This window comes from Hippoglossus hippoglossus, chromosome 10, assembly GCF_009819705.1.
Source record: "Hippoglossus hippoglossus isolate fHipHip1 chromosome 10, fHipHip1.pri, whole genome shotgun sequence".
Lineage (NCBI taxonomy): Eukaryota > Metazoa > Chordata > Actinopteri > Pleuronectiformes > Pleuronectidae > Hippoglossus > Hippoglossus hippoglossus.
Window position 1 is genome coordinate 20,177,257 of NC_047160.1, and position 22,977 is coordinate 20,200,233.

Consider the following 22,977-nt stretch of genomic DNA (forward strand, 5'->3'; position numbering starts at 1 on the left):
AGAACCGTGAGTCTGTAATGTCAATGAAAACAGAGGCCTCTCCAGCATTTACCGTCTCTCTGCTCTTCCCCTCTGCTAAAGCTGTACAAATGAGGCAGTCTCACACCAGCAATCTCATTCACACAGCTTCTGCTATCTCAACAAATGCCCTGATACCATAAAATCTGCAATTGGCCTCTTTGTGCATGAACGTTACCAAACAGTCCACACAAAGGACAGTTTATTGGGAAGCGGTGGCTTCACTGTCTGCTTTAAGCCCGTTTTCACAGAAAGGTGCCGATTGGATAAGTCATCACTACTGGAACGGAAGATGTGCGGCTGTTTCACTGTTGCATGCAAAAAGTGCATGTGGCCGAGAGTGATACAGACACAACAAAGAGAGCGTGTAGGCGTCTGTTTGTGTTTATGCATGCCTGTGCACCATTCTCAAGTGTGCGCCTGACAGTGTGTAATGCCCCTCCCTGCATCCCTGTGTGTGTGTGTACAACACAGATCTGACAGCTGGCACAGCTGTGATCTTCAGTTTTTCTGAATTCAAATCTTTGTGGAAAGACTCAAATGAACAACAGCAGCTGGTAACACTGCCAGCAGATACCCGTCACCACGGGTTACAGTGTCACCATGGATACCCAACTCTGCAGAGCCAGTTGTTTAAGCCTTTGTGGCACTGTGCACACTTGTCAGCATGGTCCTGTTTTAATAAAACCTAATATATCAGTGCACAGATGGGTCATAAAGTTATTTAAAAAAGATGGGCAATGCATCCCCACCATCCAGAAATAAGCCAGAATATCCTGGATATGAATATTATCATCTTACACCAACCAGGGGAGGACGGAGCTGTGGTCTCCATGTCCTGCCCACACTTGCACTTATCTAGTCTCAGCTGTCAAGCATGGCACATCACCCCATTTTTATAATATCAAAACCAAAAATGATTGGAAAAATTAGCACAATTATAAGAATTAAACCATCTTTGAGAAAATGTTATTTGACCTTTCCTTTGACTTTTTAGTTTAGTCTGTCCATATTCACTAACATGGAGGAGGTGGGGTTTGCTGCAGCCAGCCATCAGGGGTTGATCACGACACTTTGGCTTCACTTTTGGGGAGTTATCATGTCGTCCATATTTATTTACTCCCTGTGTACCATACCAAGACATTTACCCATGTATTGTATTGAAGTCATCATTTTGATATTGTAACAACACACTAATGCACAGTGGAGCTTTTTTTTTCTTGTGAAAGCAACTGCTAAAACAAAAACAGTAAAGTTGCAGGTAAGTAAACCAAAGCTATCGGTTTGGAGATGTAGAAATACTGAGTACAGCTGACAGGAAGTGCATAGGTCAGGTGGTCATTTGTTTTGATTCATTGTTTATATCAAAAACACACATCGTAAAAGTAGTTTAGGTTTTAAGGTTTCATTTAGACAAAATGTGGAGAGAGTAGGCTTAAGAAAAAAAACGTTACTGCTGTTTCCCTGAGGGGATACATGAGAACTGCATGTTTGAAAGTTTGTGAGTACATTGGTCCGGTGGGTGATGGGCACGGCCTCTGATAACAGTTATGAAGAAGGTCAGAAATCACCTGGAGGAATCTAATCTCAAATTCCGGTCATTTCACCAGATCATAAACTTTAATTTCTTCTCTATGGATGTACAGTAAATCGCTACTAAAAGACAATTTATGTCATGACATTCATCATTGGTAGTTTTTTCCTTTTCCCTCTTCTTAGCTGTAAAGGTGTAATTCAACTGCACTTCTTTTATGTACGAGCTCTCGTGTCTTCACTGAGATGAGAAACTACTGATGAATGTTCTTTCGCGTGTTCTCATTGGTCCTTGTGTGCAGGAAGTCGCCTGCTGTGCCGAATTGGAGACGATGCAAACTGTCCGTCTGGTTGCATCCGTCCATCTGGAACCTAAATGTCTAAACTTCCCCCACCTCTACAAGAAGTCCACTTTGCTTCAGAAGTGTCAGGCCATTTAAAGTTTTACACGTTTTTTTAAAGGTAGAATCTCTGTGAAGGAGTGAGAGATAATACCACGGTGTTTGTTATGTTTACTTTCCCCCTCTTATTGCTGTATCTCTGCTACTAGAAATACTCCAGAAGTGAAAAACTCTGTAAACATCCCTCCGACCACGATTGACCTTCCCGGTGTGCCAAACCAGGTGCTGCTCTGTCCTTGTTTATTCCTCTGTTGTGTCTTTACATCCAAACACCCGTGACCTTCATTAATGTTTTGTGGCTGAGTTGAGTCTATACATAGAACAACAACTTGTTCTAGTGGTTGACTTATCGGTCGGTATCTCCTCACACTTAGAGACTCTCAGGTCTCGTGACTTCACTTCATTCCAGAGATGGGAACACAGGAGGCCGGACGCTAATCTCGGAGGTAATCACCATGCATGGCGGTACCCGAAATCTGTCACTTAAATTTTGACCAATAGCAGCCAACCTGGAAATTGATTATCAGCCGGTAGATTAATGCGAGTGGCTGCGTTCCGCCCTGGACTCTCAGCTGTGACATATGGCCTTTGCAACTGATATAACTTTTGTATGAAAGCACGACCCTCATTGGCTCTGTCACCCTCCGCCTGGATATCTTTGTTCGGCGGGCAGGAAGCAGCTAATTCAAGAGATGACAGAAAGGTCACAGCTGAATGGGTTTCATCTCGGTCTTTCTGTTAAAGGTTACGACCCCTTAGGAGGGACCTATTGCACATAGTAGCCGTCAGATAATTCGCTGATTGGAGAAGATGACCTGCAGAATATAGTCCTGAAATAAAGCATTGTGTGTCAGTGGCCAGAGAGTCTGAAAGGTGATATCTTGCAATTTGGTCACTTTGTCTGTGTCTAAGGGGTATAATAACAAATTAGTTCCTCATCATATTTCAAAGTTAAATGATTACCCAAGTCCTGAAAAGGTGACGACCAAGTCTATCCTATTAATCATGTCAGTGTTCGCAAGTGGAGTTCATCATGATTCATAGCAGTTTTCACAATGTTCAGATGTGAGAACACAGACCGGCTGATAACAGGCAAATACATGTCTATCTTTAACTTAAAGACATAAGAAAACACAGCGTGTAGTGTTTGAATTATTAACGGGGATGTAAGAACGTAAGCTGTATCCAAGGAAACGGTTACTGTAGTTGACTGAGCTGAGAGTGTGTGCATTATTCAGTATTTTCATTACAGAAATACCATAAAATGAAGGTTTAAAGCTTTGAAGCAAATGTGTGTTGACAGCTCATTTCTCCCTGCACCCCCCACCCCCCCTTTCCGATATGTGCCCATATGGCTAAACATATAATTATCTGCAGGCCTAAATTACCATCCAAATGTATGTAGTGCCTGAATTGGATTTAAATGGATTTGTGATGTATATTTATGAGGATTGGGCCCCTGCACTGTATTTCCAAACACCAGCAGAGAGAAGTCGTCGATCATAGAAATTAATTCAAAATTCCTCCACTGTCCTTGATATTTTTTCACTGTCATAACAGTCCAGTCCTCTGAGCTGCATGGGCAAATAGACACAGAGAAGTTTTTAAAAAATTTTTAAAGCATTACATTCAATAACATGATAATAATATTTCATATTAACTGAGCAAACCCTTATCTGCTCCAGATGGATGAACGCACAGTAAATCTACATGTGGCTTTTCATGGTCTGCGGAGGCATTGTGGCTACACTTCCTCTCAACATCTAATCCCTCACTCTTGGACACATACTTATAGAACACACATGAGCTCACCTGCTAATGTGATGCCAATTTTCTGCTGTTAAAGCTGTTCATATGTTCGTAACAAGATCCAATAATCTGTGCGTTCACACAGCTAATTTACAAAAAAAAAAATCAAACACCAGAGAAAAAAACATGAGAGCAGATGTTTCAGGAGCCAGAGAAGCTGAAACGCAAGAGTGCAAGAGCACAGTTTGAGCACAAGCAGAGCAAATGTATCCACTAGCAAGGGCTATTAGAGTGGGAGCACCAGGTTTTGAGTGAAAGCATTACAAAATCTGAACGTGAAATCAATAAGTCCTGCTCTTAAACTTAAAAACAATGGTTTTGAATAAACATAGGCAGAGACTTCATTTGTTACACCCTGGCAAAGTAACATCACATAGATGTAGTTTCTTACCAGCTCACAAAGTCTAAAAGTTCTTTCATTAATCGTCTGGCTTGAAATGTGTTAAATTGTGGCTAACAGTGGCCATTATGAGTTTCCCTGTGAAGCCCGATGGCATCACCCTCACAGATCTTTGGGTTGGGAGCTCCGGGCAGCTTGTTTCAATTCTCCATCACACCCAGGAGGCATAGATGTCTAGATTCCTCCTGATAAGGATGCCTCCGTTTAGAGGTGAAACGTGGATGAGACCGCGGGGCAGACCCAGAGCGTGCTCCGAGGATTATATATCCCATCTAACCTGGAAACACCTCAGGATATCCCAGGAGGAGCGAGAGGATGGAAGGAGAAGGATGTCTGGGGAGTTTTGCTCCACCTGCTGTCACCGTGACCCTGACCTGGATAAATGCTGAAAACAAAATGATAATCAAAAATAGTTATTAACGGACTAATTGATTAACCAAGAAGTCGTTTGTTATTGTAGATACATCATCTTACATCTTCGCATTATTTCAATCTGTCTCAACAGAAACATCATCATCATTAAACTGTTAATAAACACACAGAGAGGGAGGGAGGTTACCACACGTATATTTTTGTATTTGAAAAGTCTGATCAGATGCATCAGAGGTCAAACAGATGTTTGCTTGTGCTCTCCCTTTTTAACCAAATCTTTTTGTTCGACCCCTCTGATGGTTGTTACCGACATATACTGGTACCAGAATACTCCACATGCTTGAAATGATTTTCCAAATCCTGTGCTGGTGTCTGCAGGAGTCTGCCATTGACTCAGCTTACTGATAAAAGGGGGGGTATCATATTCAGCAGACATTATCCTGCGTTGTCCATGGATGTGTGCTGCCCATTAGGCGGGTTAAGATCCATTATTATTACATGGTGTATTTAATGATTAGAGGCTCAGATGTTTTTCTTCGCCGGTCATCTGTCTCTCTGTCTGCATTAAGTTTAATGTGTCTGCTTCCTGTGTTGTGCAGCCTATGCTTGGATGTTGCTGATAGAGCTGGAGCAGTTTTGCAGACAAGCATGTTTTCAGTGTTGAGATGCGCGGACCTGATATAGACTCGTGCATGTAGACTCCAGGATGCAATTTCCTGTAGAATATGTGTTTAAATTATTCTTGTTAGTTTCCTTTGTTTCATTTACTTGTATGGAATGACCCATTATGTGGCATCGTGGTTTTGGCATCATTAAAGTTACAGGCTGCGTCTCTAACAACTCCAAGCACAATCGTGGGAGGTGTCTCCACAATGGTCACAGCCTCCATTCCATTCATCATGATCAAATGAGATTTTGACAGAAAATTTGACTTTACAAACCTTTACAAATGCCGACACTTACCTAGTGCACTCACTTGTGAGGATTTGCTTCTTTTTAGTTTTTTACGTGACAGTGAACTCAATATTTGGATTTCGGTCTGTTGGGTTTTATTTCAGGACTAAAAATGTAACTTAAATATCTGTTTAGTTTAAGTTTTTATCCTTCCATTGATAAAGTGGGGACATTTTCCATCCATCCTTTATCTTATCCTGTAAGGGCCACAGGGGGTTTGAGCTAATCCCAGCTGATTGATTGGACGGGGCACACCCTGGACAGGTTGTCAGTCCATCACAGGGCTTTGACTTTAACTTATCTAACCCCAATCTGCATGTCTTTGGTCCTTCTCGCTGTGAGGCGACAGTGCTAAAATAAAAATGCATATTATTTCTTGCTTGCATTCTTAGAGTTGGAGGCTATCTGAATGAAACAATGCTTGGGGCTGTATAAGAAAGCACCTTCAAGAAAAAAGGAGTTGGCCTTTATGCTGCTGCATTAAATATTCATCAAATGTGCTACTTTACACTTTTCAACACAAAACCTCTTCTGCCTCAAGGAGCTCCAAAAATGTTTATGAGACAGTGAGTCATTTCCATCAGGAAAAGCCAGCACCCTAAATTCATGCATCATACAGTACGAGGCATTAAAGTGCTGGGGTGCTTGTAAAAGTTGGTAACTTCTGACAATACTTAAGCATAAAATTGTGATTTGGGTCGACGTGGAAACCACCAAATCCATATTTTACTCCCTTTTAGTGCAATGGATCCAGTCTTAGTTGAACTACCATGGCAGTGTAGGCTTTTCGTTTTAAAGCCTTTCAAGAAAAACACACACCAATCTGCCTTGACAAGGTTGGAGAGAGAGACACAGGTCTGAGCTCCTAGCGGAAACACACATCCACACAGTGCAGCAGAAAAAGTACAATGACTAACAACTTTCAAGGGGTTGTTCAGAGAGGCAAGGAGTTGCTGTTATGTCAGGCACATGGGGGTGGGGCACACGACACAACTTGTCGTTTTACAGTCCCAGAATTCATTGCAGCACCTGCGTGTACACAAACCTCCTCTGTCTGCCTTCCTTTCTATCTCTCAGACTCTGATCTATCGGCCCCCTTGTTTCCTTTCTTTACGCTTTTTGAATGTCTTGGATAGAAATAAGTTGACAAAGATCAGCTTGTAGACTGACAGCAGTGACATCAAATCAGCATCAGAGGATGAACTGACTCCACGCTGGGTCTGTCATGTGGCACCGCCGAGAGAGAGAGAGAGAGAGGGGGGGGGGGAGAATTCCCAGACAGATGGATGTTGATGGTCTGAAGACGTCTCAGGAAAGAAAAGACTGATGCAGTCGGTGAAAGAAAATGCTCGGGTGTGTTTTGATGTAACACACCGACAGCAAAAGTGGCGGAGGACTTTTTTTTTTTTTTCTTTTGGCGGAGAAATGCAGATGCAGGCTCAAGCAGGTGTGAACATTAGTATTCACGTGTACTTTCAGAGGAAGGGGGTTTGATAAGGATTCTGGGAAGCAGCACAGTCAGTATGAAGACGTGTGTTTACAGCAGAGGCCGAGGCTAGACATATTTTCGGCGTCGCCGTAGATTACAGCGCAGCTGCTCTCAGGTGACGGTTACAAGAGAGAAAGCTGAGGCGTTTCATTGTGTTCGATTCGCTCGTTCCGTAATTATTTGTTTTGTTTGTTCGCTAAAATGTGGAGTCAAGTGATGCAACTGTGACGGTGTTTACTTAATTTCCGTAATCATTTTGGCATGAAATTGTGCCCGTGTTTCAGCCTACCGAGACGACCTCTTATCTGAAGAAGTTTTTTCCGTTTTCATTTCATGGCTGTAGCTGCAAGAGTCACATAAGGACGTCTTCAAATCACTCATATCTCTTCTCTGCACTTTTGCAAAGACATTTTTAGTCTTTCAATAAAAAATGATTCCACAGCAATTTTGAGAGGAACACTGACAATTTAAAATTTTTTCAAGATGTTAAGGTGTAAATGGTTTCATTGAATAAAGGGGTGAAAAAGAGCCTGACCAGCTGCTGTGGTTCAGGAGAAGCAGCGGGTCGTCCACTAATGTAAGGTCGGTGGTTCGATCCCCGGCTTGTCCTTTTTGTGTATTCAAGTGAACTTAAGTAAAACACTGCACCTCAAATTGGCTGTGTGATGCGTGGTAGAGAAAGTGCAGTATGAAGGGAAACCCACGATGTTATCCAAACCCAACGATCAGCTTTGGGAGTAAGGTTTTGACGAGAGAAGAAATTTTAAAAAGTGTGAAATAAAAATAGCAGTATCTCAAGTTTTGTATAAATTTATATTGTAGTGAAGTACGTAAACAGTGCAGTGCTGTTTTGATTCTATATAGTCATGTTTTAAGAAAGAAAAAAAAACTATATAAATAGATATAAAGAGCAGCTGATGCTTTTGTTTGTTTTATATAATTGCAAACTCAATATTTGGCTGGAGGATGAAATCACATGACTGAACGAAGCACCAGTTCATTACTGAAGATTATCTGCAGATTCACAGATAATTAAACTGTCACGTTTGAGACTGGTGAGGAGCTGAATGCAGCCACAGCAAAGAAATGTGACACAACACAGGCAAATCAAGTAATTTAACACTAAAAAACTCAGGTGGCAAAACACAGGTGAAAAGAAAATGAACAGGAAACAGCACACGAACCAAAGAGACAGACAGAGAGAGACTAAAGGAAACGACTAAATACACAAGGGAGGCAGCTGATCACATAATTGAACACAGGTGATCGGGGCAGGGGCAACGAGACGCAGGTGGAACAGGAAGTGAAGAGAACCAAGACAACGTGAAAGTTACTAAACACTTGAGGATCCAAATAATTAAACATGGAATTTAAATCCAGGATTCCAAATAAACAAAGAAAAGTCCAAACACAAGTTCATCAGAAATCAAAAGTCCAAAAAGTCTCACAACTAAAGAAGAATCGTAAAAAAAACTCATCTTTCACCACATCGCCCATGATTTTATTGATGAAGTAAACATGAAATATACACATATTTAAATTAAGTTGCTGATGCAGTTTATCCTACGTTTGTATTGAGTTGCCTCGTTGAATGACCATGTGTGTATTCAGTATATGATATGGTATTTAATATCAATTTATATTTAATTGTCCCCAAATATGGCGTCTTGAATGACATTGACAATGAAATGCAATCACATCATCTTCTGTGTCGTATGTTTGTGCTCTTAAAGACAAAGCTCCCAGACTGTTTCCTCTCGGGAGAAGCTGGACTGGACTCTGCTTTTAGCCCATTAGGAAACTGTCTGTTTTTAATGTGGACCGGAGCAGCTGAGTATTATCGAACCTTTGCTCCCACCAATCAATTCATCCCACTAAAAGTAGATACTGTTTCAGCCCCCGGCCCTGGATCAACGTGACCAACGTGATGTTTGTGTCTTCAGTCGCTGAAATTGCAAAAGTAACTCGGACAAACCTCCACGTGTTTGTGCGCAGAGATCGTGCTGCAGGTATGAAGTCTGAGTCGTGAGTGTCACTCACTTAATAACACTGCGTAGGTGGTTATTTTTCTCCCCAGCTGTGAAATACGACTTCATTGTAACGATGCCTCTCTAGCAGACGAAGATATTGTTGTTGACTTCTTCTTTTAATATCCATGGTTTAGTTCTTCTAGACCAATTGAAGTTTATAGGTTTTAGCTCTAAACTTGACCTATTTCTGGTCTGTTACTAGACAGATGTAAGTTCATTTAAATTAAACTTTTGATGAAGATGAGTATAATGGCAATATAGTGAGAGAATAAACAATCTTGTTGTATTGTGCATGGCAGGGTACAGTGCACATATAACTGAGCGTCATTAAGTCCACATTTACCTTCATTTTCACAGCTGATGTTTTAGAGCTTGTTTGATTCTCAGTCCTCGAAAATTGGAATTCACGACCATTTTTACTATTTTGACCATCACCTAAGGATCTCACTTAATTAGTTACTTAGTTCTGAATCAGACTTACACATCTACTGAAAGAACAAGATCACAAGAAAAGTATCGAGTAAAAAAATTAATAAATCGATCATCCAGAGGGTCAGAAGGTCCGATTTTAAAGGGCTAAAGTTACAGGGTTTGATGAGTCATTGATGTTGATCACAGAGCTCAGTCTGATCCCTGTAGATGTGGTAATAATGGTAATTTTACACCACAGGACAATGTTATTCTCACCTTTCATGTGCTTTTACAGAGCGATTGTCACTAATTGAACTTTTTATATGTATTTACTGAAATGCTTTTGGGGTTGGTTAGTTTGTCAGCACAATAACTCAAAAACTACAAAACAGATTTCCCCGAAAACTCGTGGAAGAATTGAGAGCTTTCGTTTTTTTTTCATGACATTTTAAAGTTTTTACCAATTTACCAGAGAATAATTCATGGATATTGACAAAAAAAAGGACATTAAGGCGACTGACATTTATAAGTGTGTGTAATTTAGAGCAGATCCAAATAAAAATCTGCATCTAGTGAATCTAAATGTGGTTTAATAAGGGGACTGTTGGGCCTTGGCGGAGGAATGCGTTCTCTAACTGCCATTCTAGTTGTGTTATTTGTACGCTGTTGGCTTTTTATCTGCTACTTTTAGGACTCAATACATTCTCTCTGACCCAGCAACCAATAACATCCCTCTACACAGTGTGTCCTTTGGAGAGAAGAGGTAAAGAACCAGCTTGACTCCAGCTACTGATATTACACCTGTCCTCTTCTGCAACAACGCTCAAGTACGGTCCTGTGTAGAGCTGCACAGTCACTGTCTGCAATTACAGTTGCTCACATCGTCTGGTCGCATGTTGCCTGCCTGTAATTTAAATGCTACCAGCATCAAATAACTGCTGGTGAGAGATAAACTATAATCCTGTTATTTTGAGACAGTCTGAAAGGAGGTAGCCTTGTTTGGTCTTTGCTGTTTTTTGATTAGCCCGCTGCAGCCCGCGGCGCTGCTTGTCTGGACCGTTTGGAGGTCACACGGCTGAAACCGGGAAGCTGCGTGGCAGAGATTTCACATCCCGCCTGCCTCTCACCATGCCAACAGACCCATCAATCAGGAAGTCACATGCCTTCGGCTCGCTCATGCATACTGACCTGTTACACACAAACTGTCAGAAACAAATTGTCCCAGTGTGTGTGTGTATATGTGTGTGTGTGTGTGTGCCATGTGCAGACGTTCACCCAGTGAGCTTAATTTCAATCAGGGCAGCGTGCTGTCTAATTAAAGAACGACTTCCTAATTAATTTCATTATGAGCGGTAGAAAGAAGAGGGGCCTTAAAACACAGAGGTGTGACTGCATGTTCTCATCTGTCGGGGTGACACTAATTGGGCTGGATTTACAATTTGGCGGCGATACACAGGGGCTCCAAATGAACTAATATCAGTACTTGCAGGGCAGAGCTGACTCACTGGCCGATGGATCCTTGCAGTGGCCGGCTAAATGGCCCATTTTTCTCCTGCCAAAGTCGGTCGCCAACAGCTCCGTCAAAGACAATATCCGTGTGCTCTGTGTGTTATTATTAGTTTAATCTCCACAGGTAAAAAATCCAGCGGCCCAACCGGGGAAAGACCTGCACATGACCTGTCTTTCCCACTGCTGGCTACAGTGTGACCGTTATGTAGGTCAGTGACGTTTCTCTCCAGTCAACAGCAGCGTTGACCTTGCGAGTGTCGTCCCTGTTAATCTTTCACAGAAAAAGGTTGACTTTTGCAGGCCGCTGAGATTTCCTCTCATTTCAGATCGAACTTATTTGGAGGTGAAAGTGAAAGTAAAGGGCGAATGACTCTGAAGATGTCATCCACATATTAAAGTCCTTGATATCTCCTCACCTGTCCAGGATGTATCTCGTCTCTCAAACAACATACACTGGGATTTGCTGAAACTCTCTGGTAGTCACAAGCAGTGAGCAGTTGAAGACAATGGTTAATGGATGATGTTTTCATAACATTTTAATTTTAGGGTTGAGATATATGTAAATACTGTATATGGTAACACATATATGTAGCAGAGGGGGAGACAATCACATGAAAAATATTTCCCGACAAGGCAAATCCACGTGATCACCACCTCAAGTTATCATGTAACATCTAAACCAATTAGCATAATTTTACAATTAGCTTGAAATAGTAGCTTCTGATGTGAACTTATGAAAAGTCAAACTATTGTTACTTGCAAACTGCCTGTCCATCTCTGACAGGCACCTTTTTTTATTCGCGAATCCAGATTTATGATTAATATGCATATGTTTCAAATTATTTATAAGCCTGTCAAACTTGATCCCTTTTCTTTGCTTTTCATTAATATGCAAATATTGAAAAGAGGTGTCAAGGTGTTGTTTAAACGCTCTTAACACATAAATACAACACATTTTGTTAACAGCATTCACGTTTTCTCCACTTTGCACCATGAAGACACCGAACACCCAGATGTGACCTCACCAGGAGCAAGTGAAAGCACAGATAGCCTCCATCAACATGGTTGGAGACATGGTGAGGTTTTCAGTTTGGCTTGACACTAAGAACAAGGTGTTACTGCCCCAGAACCTTGGGGTTGATGATGCTTCCAATAAGCGACAGACGCAAACATTTTAAAATACAAAAAGAAACAAAATATCTGAGGATTTGTCACTGTTTTCAATGCGTCTGTGCAGAGAACCTCATGTTGTGTTGTGCATGTGTGAAAAGAAAACTGCGGGTGAAGTCTGGATTTGTCGACACGTGATCTGTGTCCTTGGTAAACTGATCTGTGTGCTCCCAAATGTTTTAATAGTTTCTTAAAATCTTTACCACTTGACTCTTCTTCCTTCTTCCTCTCTTCCTTGTCATTTTGCAAGGTCAACACACAGCATTAGATCTTATCGTGACAGTGATGAATATTCATTTAATTTGCTGTATAATGTTCTCACAGATGCGACACAGCTTTGAATCAAAGAGCAGTTTCATTTTTGGAATAACGGTAGCCAATTATGTGTTGCATGTGTGGAGAACACATGTTTAGCAGAGCTTGAAAGCTAATAATAGCCCAGTAACAACAGAATCCTACAGAGCATTGTTCCATCAGGATAATGAGTATGGCCCAGTAATGGCAGATCAATGATTACAGATGATTAGTGTTTCCCTGTGACTCCAGTGTCTAATCAGTTTGCTGTTTGCTAGCTTGAAGTCACTTCCTGAAGGAGCGGCAGCTAAATGATGGAGGCCTACAACAGCTGGAGCTGTGGATTTACTGGCTTAGAGGGTGTGATTGTGTCTGGCTCCAGGTCATCTCCATCTTCAGTCAGGTCCTCCAGCTCTCTGAGGACAATGAATGGAGCACCAACTCATTAGCAGCCCTGTGGATTTAGTCTCATTAAGGGAGCCTAATGGATAGATTTATCTCATTGCATTTGGCACTTCATTAGATTCACATACTGACGGACAAAAGACATGTGCACCTGCAGAAACACACACACACAGACACACACCACATGATAAACTGTTGTAGCCTGACTGCAGAGATTCTTATAAAAGTAAATTGAAGAGAATAGTTCTCCAGTTGTTGTGCGAGTGTGGAGGACAGAACATTCTTTGCGATTAAATGAATCTATCTGTTCCCTTTTGATTGGTTCATACATTTTGAAAATAGGTTACTGCTGCAATGGCAACAAGTGCCTCGTTTCCAGATGTGAAGTGGTGGGTCAATGATGTACTTGTAAGATTTAATATAACGTGCTGTTTTGATCCTGTAATTTGAAGGTTATGCTGTGAATTATGTTGGTGTTTGATGTTTTAAAATCTGGTTACGTGTTCCCTCTTTTGATCCTCGAGCACTTTCCCCTCTGAAGGTCTCTGCACAGACCTGTACACTGTATAGTAATGCAACACTGACAAGGTCCATTCGTCTGCATAATCAGTCTTTTCACTTTTGATATTTGAAGTACGTTTCATATTCGGAGGGTTTCTGTACTTGTCCTGGGAGGCACCTGACTCAGCTGCTCATTAATGATTTACTCCGGGTGAGTCAGAGTGAGAGCTCGAAAACAAAGCTGTGCTTTTATGACGTTCAGCCACACCCTCTTCTTCATGCACCGCCTGCATATTCCTGTTCCATTTTGCAGTAGACCTGGTATCACTCGAGACAGGGTGGATGCAATTGTCCCTTTCAAATCATTAAAATCTCATTCACCCCTGTGGAAAAGGCAGACTCATCATTATTTGTGTTTTTTAATATGCAATAGGAAAGAAATGTAATGAATTCTTTGCAAGTGGTGGCTGAGCTTAGCATTGTGTCTTTAATTTGAGTTTATATTCAGTTTTTAACATGTAGTTTAATTGCATGTTGAAGTAATCAATGACAAAGACATCACAACTTCCTAAACCACCTTTATTATTATCTTTTCTTGAGTGAATACATGTCAAATGGGGGACATCACATACTTATTCAACACACAACAGTATTTAACAGTTTCCTGTCTGCACAGTATCCACTCCAACACAGCACATGAGCACAAACTAAAGCTACAACGTCCAATCAGGTGTTAAATATCAGAAAAGCAATACATTTTTTTTTTTAAGTAAGAAAAACACATCATTCAAAAATCCCTTTTCTTTGTTCGATAAAAATGAAATAAGTGAAACATTCTCAATAAAGATCCAACTGTAACAACACAGCTGTTTAAAAAGAAAGAAAAGCAGACTTTAATTCGCTCTGTTTGATAAAATGTTACTGAAAACCCCATTTAGGCAGATTTACCCCATTTGACTTTATCCTGCACCTTGCAGGTTTGGCTAATTCCAATCAGAGGACAAGGCACCATGTGTGAGTCAGGTTCAATTAAACAATCACGTTTTTAATTGAACACATTGATTTGTGGGGAAAATAATTCTCTGAGAAAGACTGACTGACAAATGTCCTTTAAACCCATCCATTATGTCATCAATAATCTGCAGCTCAGGTGTTAGTGTGTAAGAGCATCTTTTATAGTGTCCAGCTCATGAAGATTAAGTGGATGTCCTGTTGACTTCATGGAGACTCTGTTGGAGATCTACAGCTGTTAGAGTGACAGGTGACGCACACTGACACACAGTCCTGGCACTGATGGATGAGACAAACCAGAATTGCACAATGCAGTTTGACGGGTGAAAACATTTCAACATTCTTCTATCTTTCTTTTTTTTCTTCTTCTCGTCATCATGGAAAACAAACTCAGGCGTTGTGTGTGACGGAAGTAATGATCAAAGGGGCGGAGTTTCTGCCGCCATCGTTAAGACCGGGGCTGAAGACTGGAAAGAGCTCCTCTGTGAAGTTGCATCCAGTGAAGTAGAAGATGTTCGCCCTGGTATCCACATTGTAGAAGGAGACTTCACCCTCCTTGTAGTCGACAAACACTCCGACCTTTTGAGGCATCTCGCTCAGATGGAGGTTGAAGGCAGGGTTTGCATTGGCTGTAAACTCAGTTCCCTTTCTCAGAGAAATGGTCCAGTAACCGTTCTCAGGGCTAGGTTGTATTTCGCCCTTTCTTTTGATGGAATGGTTCACAACTCCTAGACTCCATTTGGTTTTGTCCTTAACTTGGACCTCGTAGTAAAATTTTCCTGAGCAGAATCCTTCTTTTCCCAGGACAGCAAAGAGTTGGTCAAACCTCTCCGGGACGTTTGTATGTTTCATTATTCTGTCTCCGTGTGCGACTCTCTTCCTGTCTGCAGAAAGTCTGAAGTAGGGGTTTGCTGTGTCAGGATCCAGAGTTACATCTACAGCATGCTGCTGCTTTTCTATCAAGTCAGGATCACACAGCATACTTATTTCTTTCATGAGTGTTGCCCTCAGCCTGGCTCCCTGCGCTGGAGATGGGTGACATTTAAGAGTCACACCGGCCCAGTCCTTCACCTTGGGCTGAGTGATGCTAAGAGAACGGAAGTTTCTAATGAACATGAAGGGGTCTTTGCCAGTCGGTGCATCGAGGTCGGTGCTTTCCTGCTTTATTTGCACAATTTCAAGATCCAGTTCTTGAATTAATCCTTTTGCCTCAGTTTCAATTTTTTCCTGCTTTGCCTCGATAACCTCAGTAAACTCGACGAGGCTCCTCTTAATGTAGTCCACCGCATCATTCACCGCGCTCACGGTGCTGGACAGTGCCATCGCTGCGTTAGTTCTGCTAGCCTCCAATGAGTTTTCGATCTCTTCAATTTTCTGCTGACGTTTCTCGATCATCTGATCCCTCTGACTCTTCTTCAATCCAAGGTGGGTTTTTAGCAATTTAGCTGCCTCCTCTATGGTCACTGCCCTATGGGTTTTATGGTTACTGCTGTTACAGACCCGACAGATAAAACTTTTATCTTCCATGCAAAACATCTCCAGAGGCTTGCCATGCTTGTCACACAGCCTGCTTTCCGGGTCCTCCACTGGGTTGATCAGTGTGTGCTTCTTCAAGGTGGCAATTCTCTGATGAGGCTCCAGATGCGTTTTACAGTAAGACATGACACAATCCAAGCAGGACCTCAGGGCTGGGAGCTTTGCCCCTTCACACATACTACACAGCACTTCTCCCGCTTCATTTTCTTCAACGGTAGCAGAGGATTTTTCTTGGGTTGTTTTTTTTAACTTTTCAATCAGCTCAGCGATGGTTGTGTTCACCCGAAGCATCGGTCTGCTGGGAAATGCCTCCTTACACAGTGGACATTGGCATTTAGGATCGCTAGAGTCCCAGAACTTTGTGACACAGTCAAAACAGAAGTTGTGCCCGCAGGGGATTGACACAGGCTTAGTGAAGACACTCAGACAAATCGAACAAAGAAAATCATCGTCAGCTATTAGACTTCCGGCTGAAGCCATGTCTAGAAAATATAAGGAGAAATGAAATTACAAAGTTAGAGGAACATATTTTAACTAGTTTACATTAAAGACAGGAGTGCAAATGTATCAAAATAAAACTTTACCTGGTGTGTGAAGGCTTTGCTTAACTGCTGGGACGTGTAAACTCGAGTAAAACCATGCAGTTCCTCTCCTTTGCTTTTGGTTTCTGTTTCAGCAGTGAACTGGAAGAACCAGTTCCCTCCCAATTTCCATATCTAAATGGAACAAGTTAAACCATTAATGACTCCGTTCCCCAGTCACCCACATCATAATCGTATTTTTCCTTCTCACACAAACTGCTTGACTTATCCTATTTTTCTATTGGTATCAGCATTTAGCAGCAGCCCAGGACAGACTTCTCCACACTGCTGCTGCTGCTGCTGTTAAACAAAAGCAAGTGAAGTGAAGTGAATGAGCAGCAAAGTAAACTGCCCAAGTGTTGGAGAAATATGACTTTATCCTCTCACTGAATCAGTGTCAGTTGCATATGATCTTAGTTAGCTTTTTATATCCTCTCCTTTAGAGTGGTGAAACTGTTTTGGAATTTTTATTCTCAGAGTCAAACTTTATAAACTTCATAATGAAACCTGATTCCATGACAGCATTAAACTGGAACACATTTTTGGACTTTTAAAGTTTAAAAGAGAGCTTTTGTAAAAAGCCACGGTAAGAAAGGACTGAGAGAAAAACTTTACTGCACCGTGCAACATTTTAAAAACAGTTAAGAAAAGACAGATGAGTGTATTATTTGGTGTGATTATTTGTAAAACTGATCACATTTCAGTTCTTAAACATATATAAACATTGATTTGACATTTTCGGATCTACTAACCTGAATTCTGATTTAGTTGATCCCACTTGATGATTCTGAAGATTTACCGGCAATACAAACCCACTTGGCTTCAGAGGCAGGTAACTGGAGTTTCACTTTAAGTAACTTCTTTGTATTTATGCAATTTTAATTCAAATCTTTTTTATTTGTATAGTGCCAAATCATAACATACATTATCTCAAGGAATTTCACTGAGTAGATTTTAAGTTACTAAAAAGTTTCAACTTTAATGTTATATTATTTTTCTGCCTTTTGTAGCGTGTATAGCGATAAAGACATTCTACAATAAAAGTACATGTGCTATATATATGGATATGTTAATAATCATTAAATATGTAACAATAATTGACAGTGAATAAGGAATAATTTGTTGTTTCTTATTTCTTTGGCTCTTTGGAATTGTTGTTTGTTTGTCCTTTGCCAGTCACGTGCATAAGTACTAACATTATACAGCATCGACTTGTGTGTCAGTTAAGTTCAGTGACCCTGACTGGAGACATTCTTATAAAAGTAAATTGAAGAGAATAGTTCTCCAGTTGTTGTGCGAGTGTGGAGGACAGAACATTCTCTGCGATTAAATGAATCTATCTGTTCCCTTTTGATTGGTTCATACATTTTGAAAATAGGTTACTGCTGCAATGGCAACAAGTGCCTCGTTTCCAGATGTGAAGTGGTGGGTCAATGATGTACTTGTAAGATTTAATATAACGTTCTGTTTTGATCCTGTAATTTGAAGGTTATGCTGTGAATTATGTTGGTGTTTGATGTTTTAAAATCTGGTTACGTGTTCCCTCTTTTGATCCTCGAGCACTTTCCCCTCTGAAGGTCTCTGCACAGACCTGTACACTGTATAGTAATGCAACACTGACAAGGTCCATTCGTCTGCATAATCAGTCTTTTCACTTTTGATATTTGAAGTACGTTTCATATTCGGAGGGTTTCTGTACTTGTCCTGGGAGGCACCTGACTCAGCTGCTCATTAATGATTTACTCCGGGTGAGTCAGAGTGAGAGCTCGAAAACAAAGCTGTGCTTTTATGACGTTCAGCCACACCCTCTTCTTCATGCACCGCCTGCATATTCCTGTTCCATTTTGCAGTAGACCTGGTATCACTCGAGACAGGGTGGATGCAATTGTCCCTTTCAAATCATTAAAATCTCATTCACCCCTGTGGAAAAGGCAGACTCATCATTATTTGTGTTTTTTAATATGCAATAGGAAAGAAATGTAATGAATTCTTTGCAAGTGGTGGCTGAGCTTAGCATTGTGTCTTTAATTTGAGTTTATATTCAGTTTTTAACATGTAGTTTAATTGCATGTTGAAGTAATCAATGACAAAGACATCACAACTTCCTAAACCACCTTTATTATTATCTTTTCTTTAGTGAATACATGTCAAATGGGGGACATCACATACTTATTCAACACACAACAGTATTTAACAGTTTCCTGTCTGCACAGTATCCACTCCAACACAGCACATGAGCACAAACTAAAGCTACAACGTCCAATCAGGTGTTAAATATCAGAATCAGATTGATCATTTAGAAAAGCAATACATTTTTTTTTTTTAAGTAAGAAAAACACATCATTCAAAAATCCCTTTTCTTTGTTCGATAAAAATGAAATAAGTGAAACATTGTCAATAAAGATCCAACTGTAACAACACAGCTGTTTAAAAAGAAAGAAAAGCAGACTTTAATTCGCTCTGTTTGATAAAATGTTACTGAAAACCCCATTTAGGCAGATTTACCCCATTTGACTTTATCCTGCACCTCGCAGGTTTGGCTAATTCCAATCAGAGGACAAGGCACCATGTGTGAGTCAGGTTCAATTAAACAATCACGTTTTTAATTGAACACATTGATTTGTGGGGAAAATAATTCTCTGAGAAAGACTGACTGACAAATGTCCTTTAAACCCATCCATTATGTCATCAATAATCTGCAGCTCAGGTGTTAGTGTGTAAGAGCATCTTTTATAGTGTCCAGCTCATGAAGATTAAGTGGATGTCCTGTTGACTTCATGGAGACTCTGTTGGAGATCTACAGCTGTTAGAGTGACAGGTGACGCACACTGACACACAGTCCTGGCACTGATGGATGAGACAAACCAGAATTGCACAATGCAGTTTGACGGGTGAAAACATTTCAACATTCTTCTATCTTTCTTTTTTTTCTTCTTCTCGTCATCATGGAAAACAAACTCAGGCGTTGTGTGTGACGGAAGTAATGATCAAAGGGGCGGAGTTTCTGCCGCCATCGTTAAGACCGGGGCTGAAGACTGGAAAGAGCTTCTCGGTGAAGTTGCATCCAGTGAAGTAGAAGATGTTCGCCCTGGTATCCACATTGTAGAAGGAGACTTCACCCTCCTTATAGTCGACAAACACTCCGACCTTTTGAGGCATCTCGCTCAGATGGAGGTTGAAGGCAGGGTTTGCATTGGCTGTAAACTCAGTTCCCTTTCTCAGAGAAATGGTCCAGTAACCGTTCTCAGGGCTAGGTTGTATTTCGCCCTTTCTTTTGATGGAATGGTTCACAACTCCTAGACTCCATTTGGTTTTGTCCTTAACTTGGACCTCGTAGTAAAATTTTCCTGAGCAGAATCCTTCTTTTCCCAGGACAGCAAAGAGTTGGTCAAACCTCTCCGGGACGTTTGTATGTTTCATTATTCTGTCTCCGTGTGCGACTCTCTTCCTGTCTGCAGAAAGTCTGAAGTAGGGGTTTGCTGTGTCAGGATCCAGAGTTACATCTACAGCATGCTGCTGCTTTTCTATCAAGTCAGGATCACACAGCATACTTATTTCTTTCATGAGTGTTGCCCTCAGCCTGGCTCCCTGCGCTGGAGATGGGTGACATTTAAGAGTCACACCGGCCCAGTCCTTCACCTTGGGCTGAGTGATGCTAAGAGAACGGAAGTTTCTAATGAACATGAAGGGGTCTTTGCCAGTCGGTGCATCGAGGTCGGTGCTTTCCTGCTTTATTTGCACAATTTCAAGATCCAGTTCTTGAATTAATCCTTTTGCCTCAGTTTCAATTTTTTCCTGCTTTGCCTCGATAACCTCAGTAAACTCGACGAGGCTCCTCTTAATGTAGTCCACCACATCATTCACCGCGCTCACGGTGCTGGACAGCGTCATCGCTGCGTTAGTTCTGCTAGCCTCCAATGAGTTTTCAATCTCTTCAATTTTCTGCTGACGTTTCTCGATCATCTGATCCCTCTGACTCTTCTTCAATCCAAGGTGGGTTTTTAGCAATTGAGCTGCCTTCTCTATGGTCCCTGTCCTATGGGTTTTATGGTTACTGCTGTTACAGACCCGACAGATAAAACTTTTATCTTCCATGCAAAACATCTCCAGAGGCTTGCCATGCTTGTCACACAGCCTGCTTTCCGGGTCCTCCACTGGGTTGATCAGCGTGTGCTTCTTCAAGGTGGCAATTCTCTGATGAGGCTCCAGATGCGTTTTACAGTAAGACATGACACACTCCAAGCAGGACCTCAGGGCCGGGAGCTTTGCCCCTTCACACATACTACACAGAACTTCTCCTGCTTCATTTTCTTCAACGGTAGCAGAGGATTTTTCTTGGGTTGTTTTTTTGAACTTTTCAATCAGCTCAGCGATGGTTGTGTTCACCCGAAGCATCGGTCTGCTGGGAAATGCCTCCTTACACAGTGGACATTGGCATGTAGGATCGCTAGAGTCCCAGAACTTTGTGACACAGTCAAAACAGAAGTTGTGCCCGCAGGGGATTGACACAGGCTTAGTGAAGACACTCAGACAAATCGAACAAAGAAAATCATCGTCAGCTATTAGACTTCCGGCTGAAGCCATGTCTAGAAAATATAAGGAGAAATGAAATTACAAAGTTAGAGGAACATATTTTAACTAGTTTACATTAAAGACAGGAGTGCAAATGTATCAAAATAAAACTTTACCTGGTGTGTGAAGGCTTTGCTTAACTGCTGGGACGTGTAAACTCGAGTAAAACCATGCAGTTCCTCTCCTTTGCCTTTGGTTTCTGTTTCAGCAGTGAACTGGAAGAACCAGTTCCCTCCCAATTTCCATATCTAAATGGAACAAGTTAAACCATTAATGACTCCGTTCCCCAGTCACCCACATCATAATCGTATTTTTCCTTCTCACACAAACTGCTTGACTTATCCTATTTTTCTATTGGTATCAGCATTTAGCAGCAGCCCAGGACAGACTTCTCCACACTGCTGCTGCTGCTGCTGTTAAACAAAAGCAAGTGAAGTGAAGTGAATGAGCAGCAAAGTAAACTGCCCAAGTGTTGGAGAAATATGACTTTATCCTCTCACTGAATCAGTGTCAGTTGCATATGATCTTAGTTAGCTTTTTATATCCTCTCCTTTAGAGTGGTGAAACTGTTTTGGAATTTTTATTCTCAGAGTCAAACTTTATAAACTTCATAATGAAACCTGATTCCATGACAGCATTAAACTGGAACACATTTTTGGACTTTTAAAGTTTAAAAGAGAGCTTTTGTAAAAAGCCACGGTAAGAAAGGACTGAGAGAAAAACTTTACTGCACCGTGCAACATTTTAAAAACAGTTAAGAAAAGACAGATGAGTGTATTATTTGGTGTGATTATTTGTAAAACTGATCACATTTCAGTTCTTAAACATATATAAACATTGATTTGACATTTTCGGATCTACTAACCTGAATTCTGATTTAGTTGATCCCACTTGATGATTCTGAAGATTTACCGGCAATACAAACCCACTTGGCTTCAGAGGCAGGTAACTGGAGTTTCACTTTAAGTAACTTCTTTGTATTTATGCAATTTTAATTCAAATCTTTTTTATTTGTATAGTGCCAAATCATAACATACATTATCTCAAGGAATTTCACTGAGTAGATTTTAAGTTACTAAAAAGTTTCAACTTTAATGTTATATTATTTTTCTGCCTTTTGTAGCGTGTATAGCGATAAAGACATTCTACAATAAAAGTACATGTGCTATATATATGGATATGTTAATAATCATTAAATATGTAACAATAATTGACAGTGAATAAGGAATAATTTGTTGTTTCTTATTTCTTTGGCTCTTTGGAATTGTTGTTTGTTTGTCCTTTGCCAGTCACGTGCATAAGTACTAACATTATACAGCATCGACTTGTGTGTCAGTTAAGTTCAGTGACCCTGACTGGAGAGATTCTTATAAAAGTAAATTGAAGAGAATAGTTCTCCAGTTGTTGTGCGAGTGTGGAGGACAGAACATTCTCTGCGATTAAATGAATCTATCTGTTCCCTTTTGATTGGTTCATACATTTTGAAAATAGGTTAATGCTGCAATGGCAACAAGTGCCTCGTTTCCAGATGTGAAGTGGTGGGTCAATGATGTACTTGTAAGATTTAATATAACGTTCTGTTTTGATCCTGTAATTTGAAGGTTATGCTGTGAATTATGTTGGTGTTTGATGTTTTAAAATCTGGTTACGTGTTCCCTCTTCTGATCCTCGAGCACTTTCCCCTCTGAAGGTCTCTGCACAGACCTGTACACTGTATAGTAATGCAACACTGACAAGGTCCATTCGTCTGCATAATCAGTCTTTTCACTTTTGATATTTGAAGTACGTTTCATATTCGGAGGGTTTCTGTACTTGTCCTGGGAGGCACCTGACTCAGCTGCTCATTAATGATTTACTCCGGGTGAGTCAGAGTGAGAGCTCGAAAACAAAGCTGTGCTTTTATGACGTTCAGCCACACCCTCTTCTTCATGCACCGCCTGCATATTCCTGTTCCATTTTGCAGTAGACCTGGTATCACTCG

General features: G+C 40.9%; 2 protein-coding genes across 2 annotated transcripts; both read right to left on the reverse strand.

The window, feature by feature from the left end:
- Nucleotides 1-14,163: 14,163 nt before the first annotated feature.
- LOC117769469 (E3 ubiquitin-protein ligase TRIM21-like) lies at nucleotides 14,164-17,488 on the reverse strand. Its single transcript, XM_034598367.1, has 3 exons — nucleotides 16,428-17,488; nucleotides 14,675-16,325; nucleotides 14,164-14,609 (listed from the first exon to the last, which is right to left on the reverse strand). Exon 2 carries the CDS (start codon nucleotides 16,321-16,323, stop codon nucleotides 14,698-14,700), a length of 1,626 nt encoding a protein of 541 aa, XP_034454258.1. The 5' UTR covers nucleotides 16,324-16,325; nucleotides 16,428-17,488; the 3' UTR covers nucleotides 14,164-14,609; nucleotides 14,675-14,697.
- Nucleotides 17,489-18,065: 577 nt separating this feature from the next.
- LOC117769468 (E3 ubiquitin-protein ligase TRIM21-like) lies at nucleotides 18,066-21,180 on the reverse strand. Its single transcript, XM_034598366.1, has 3 exons — nucleotides 21,113-21,180; nucleotides 19,382-21,010; nucleotides 18,066-18,625 (listed from the first exon to the last, which is right to left on the reverse strand). The coding sequence occupies exon 2, from the start codon at nucleotides 21,006-21,008 to the stop codon at nucleotides 19,383-19,385; it is 1,626 nt and encodes a 541-aa protein (XP_034454257.1). The 5' UTR covers nucleotides 21,009-21,010; nucleotides 21,113-21,180; the 3' UTR covers nucleotides 18,066-18,625; nucleotide 19,382.
- Between the last annotated feature and the right edge of the window lie 1,797 nt (nucleotides 21,181-22,977).

Bases quoted from the DNA above. Each gene is read 5' to 3' on its own strand.
- LOC117769469 (XM_034598367.1), bottom strand. From the start codon at position 16,323: ATGGCTTCAGCCGGAAGTCTAATAGCTGACGATGATTTTCTTTGTTCG.
- LOC117769468 (XM_034598366.1), bottom strand. From the start codon at position 21,008: ATGGCTTCAGCCGGAAGTCTAATAGCTGACGATGATTTTCTTTGTTCG.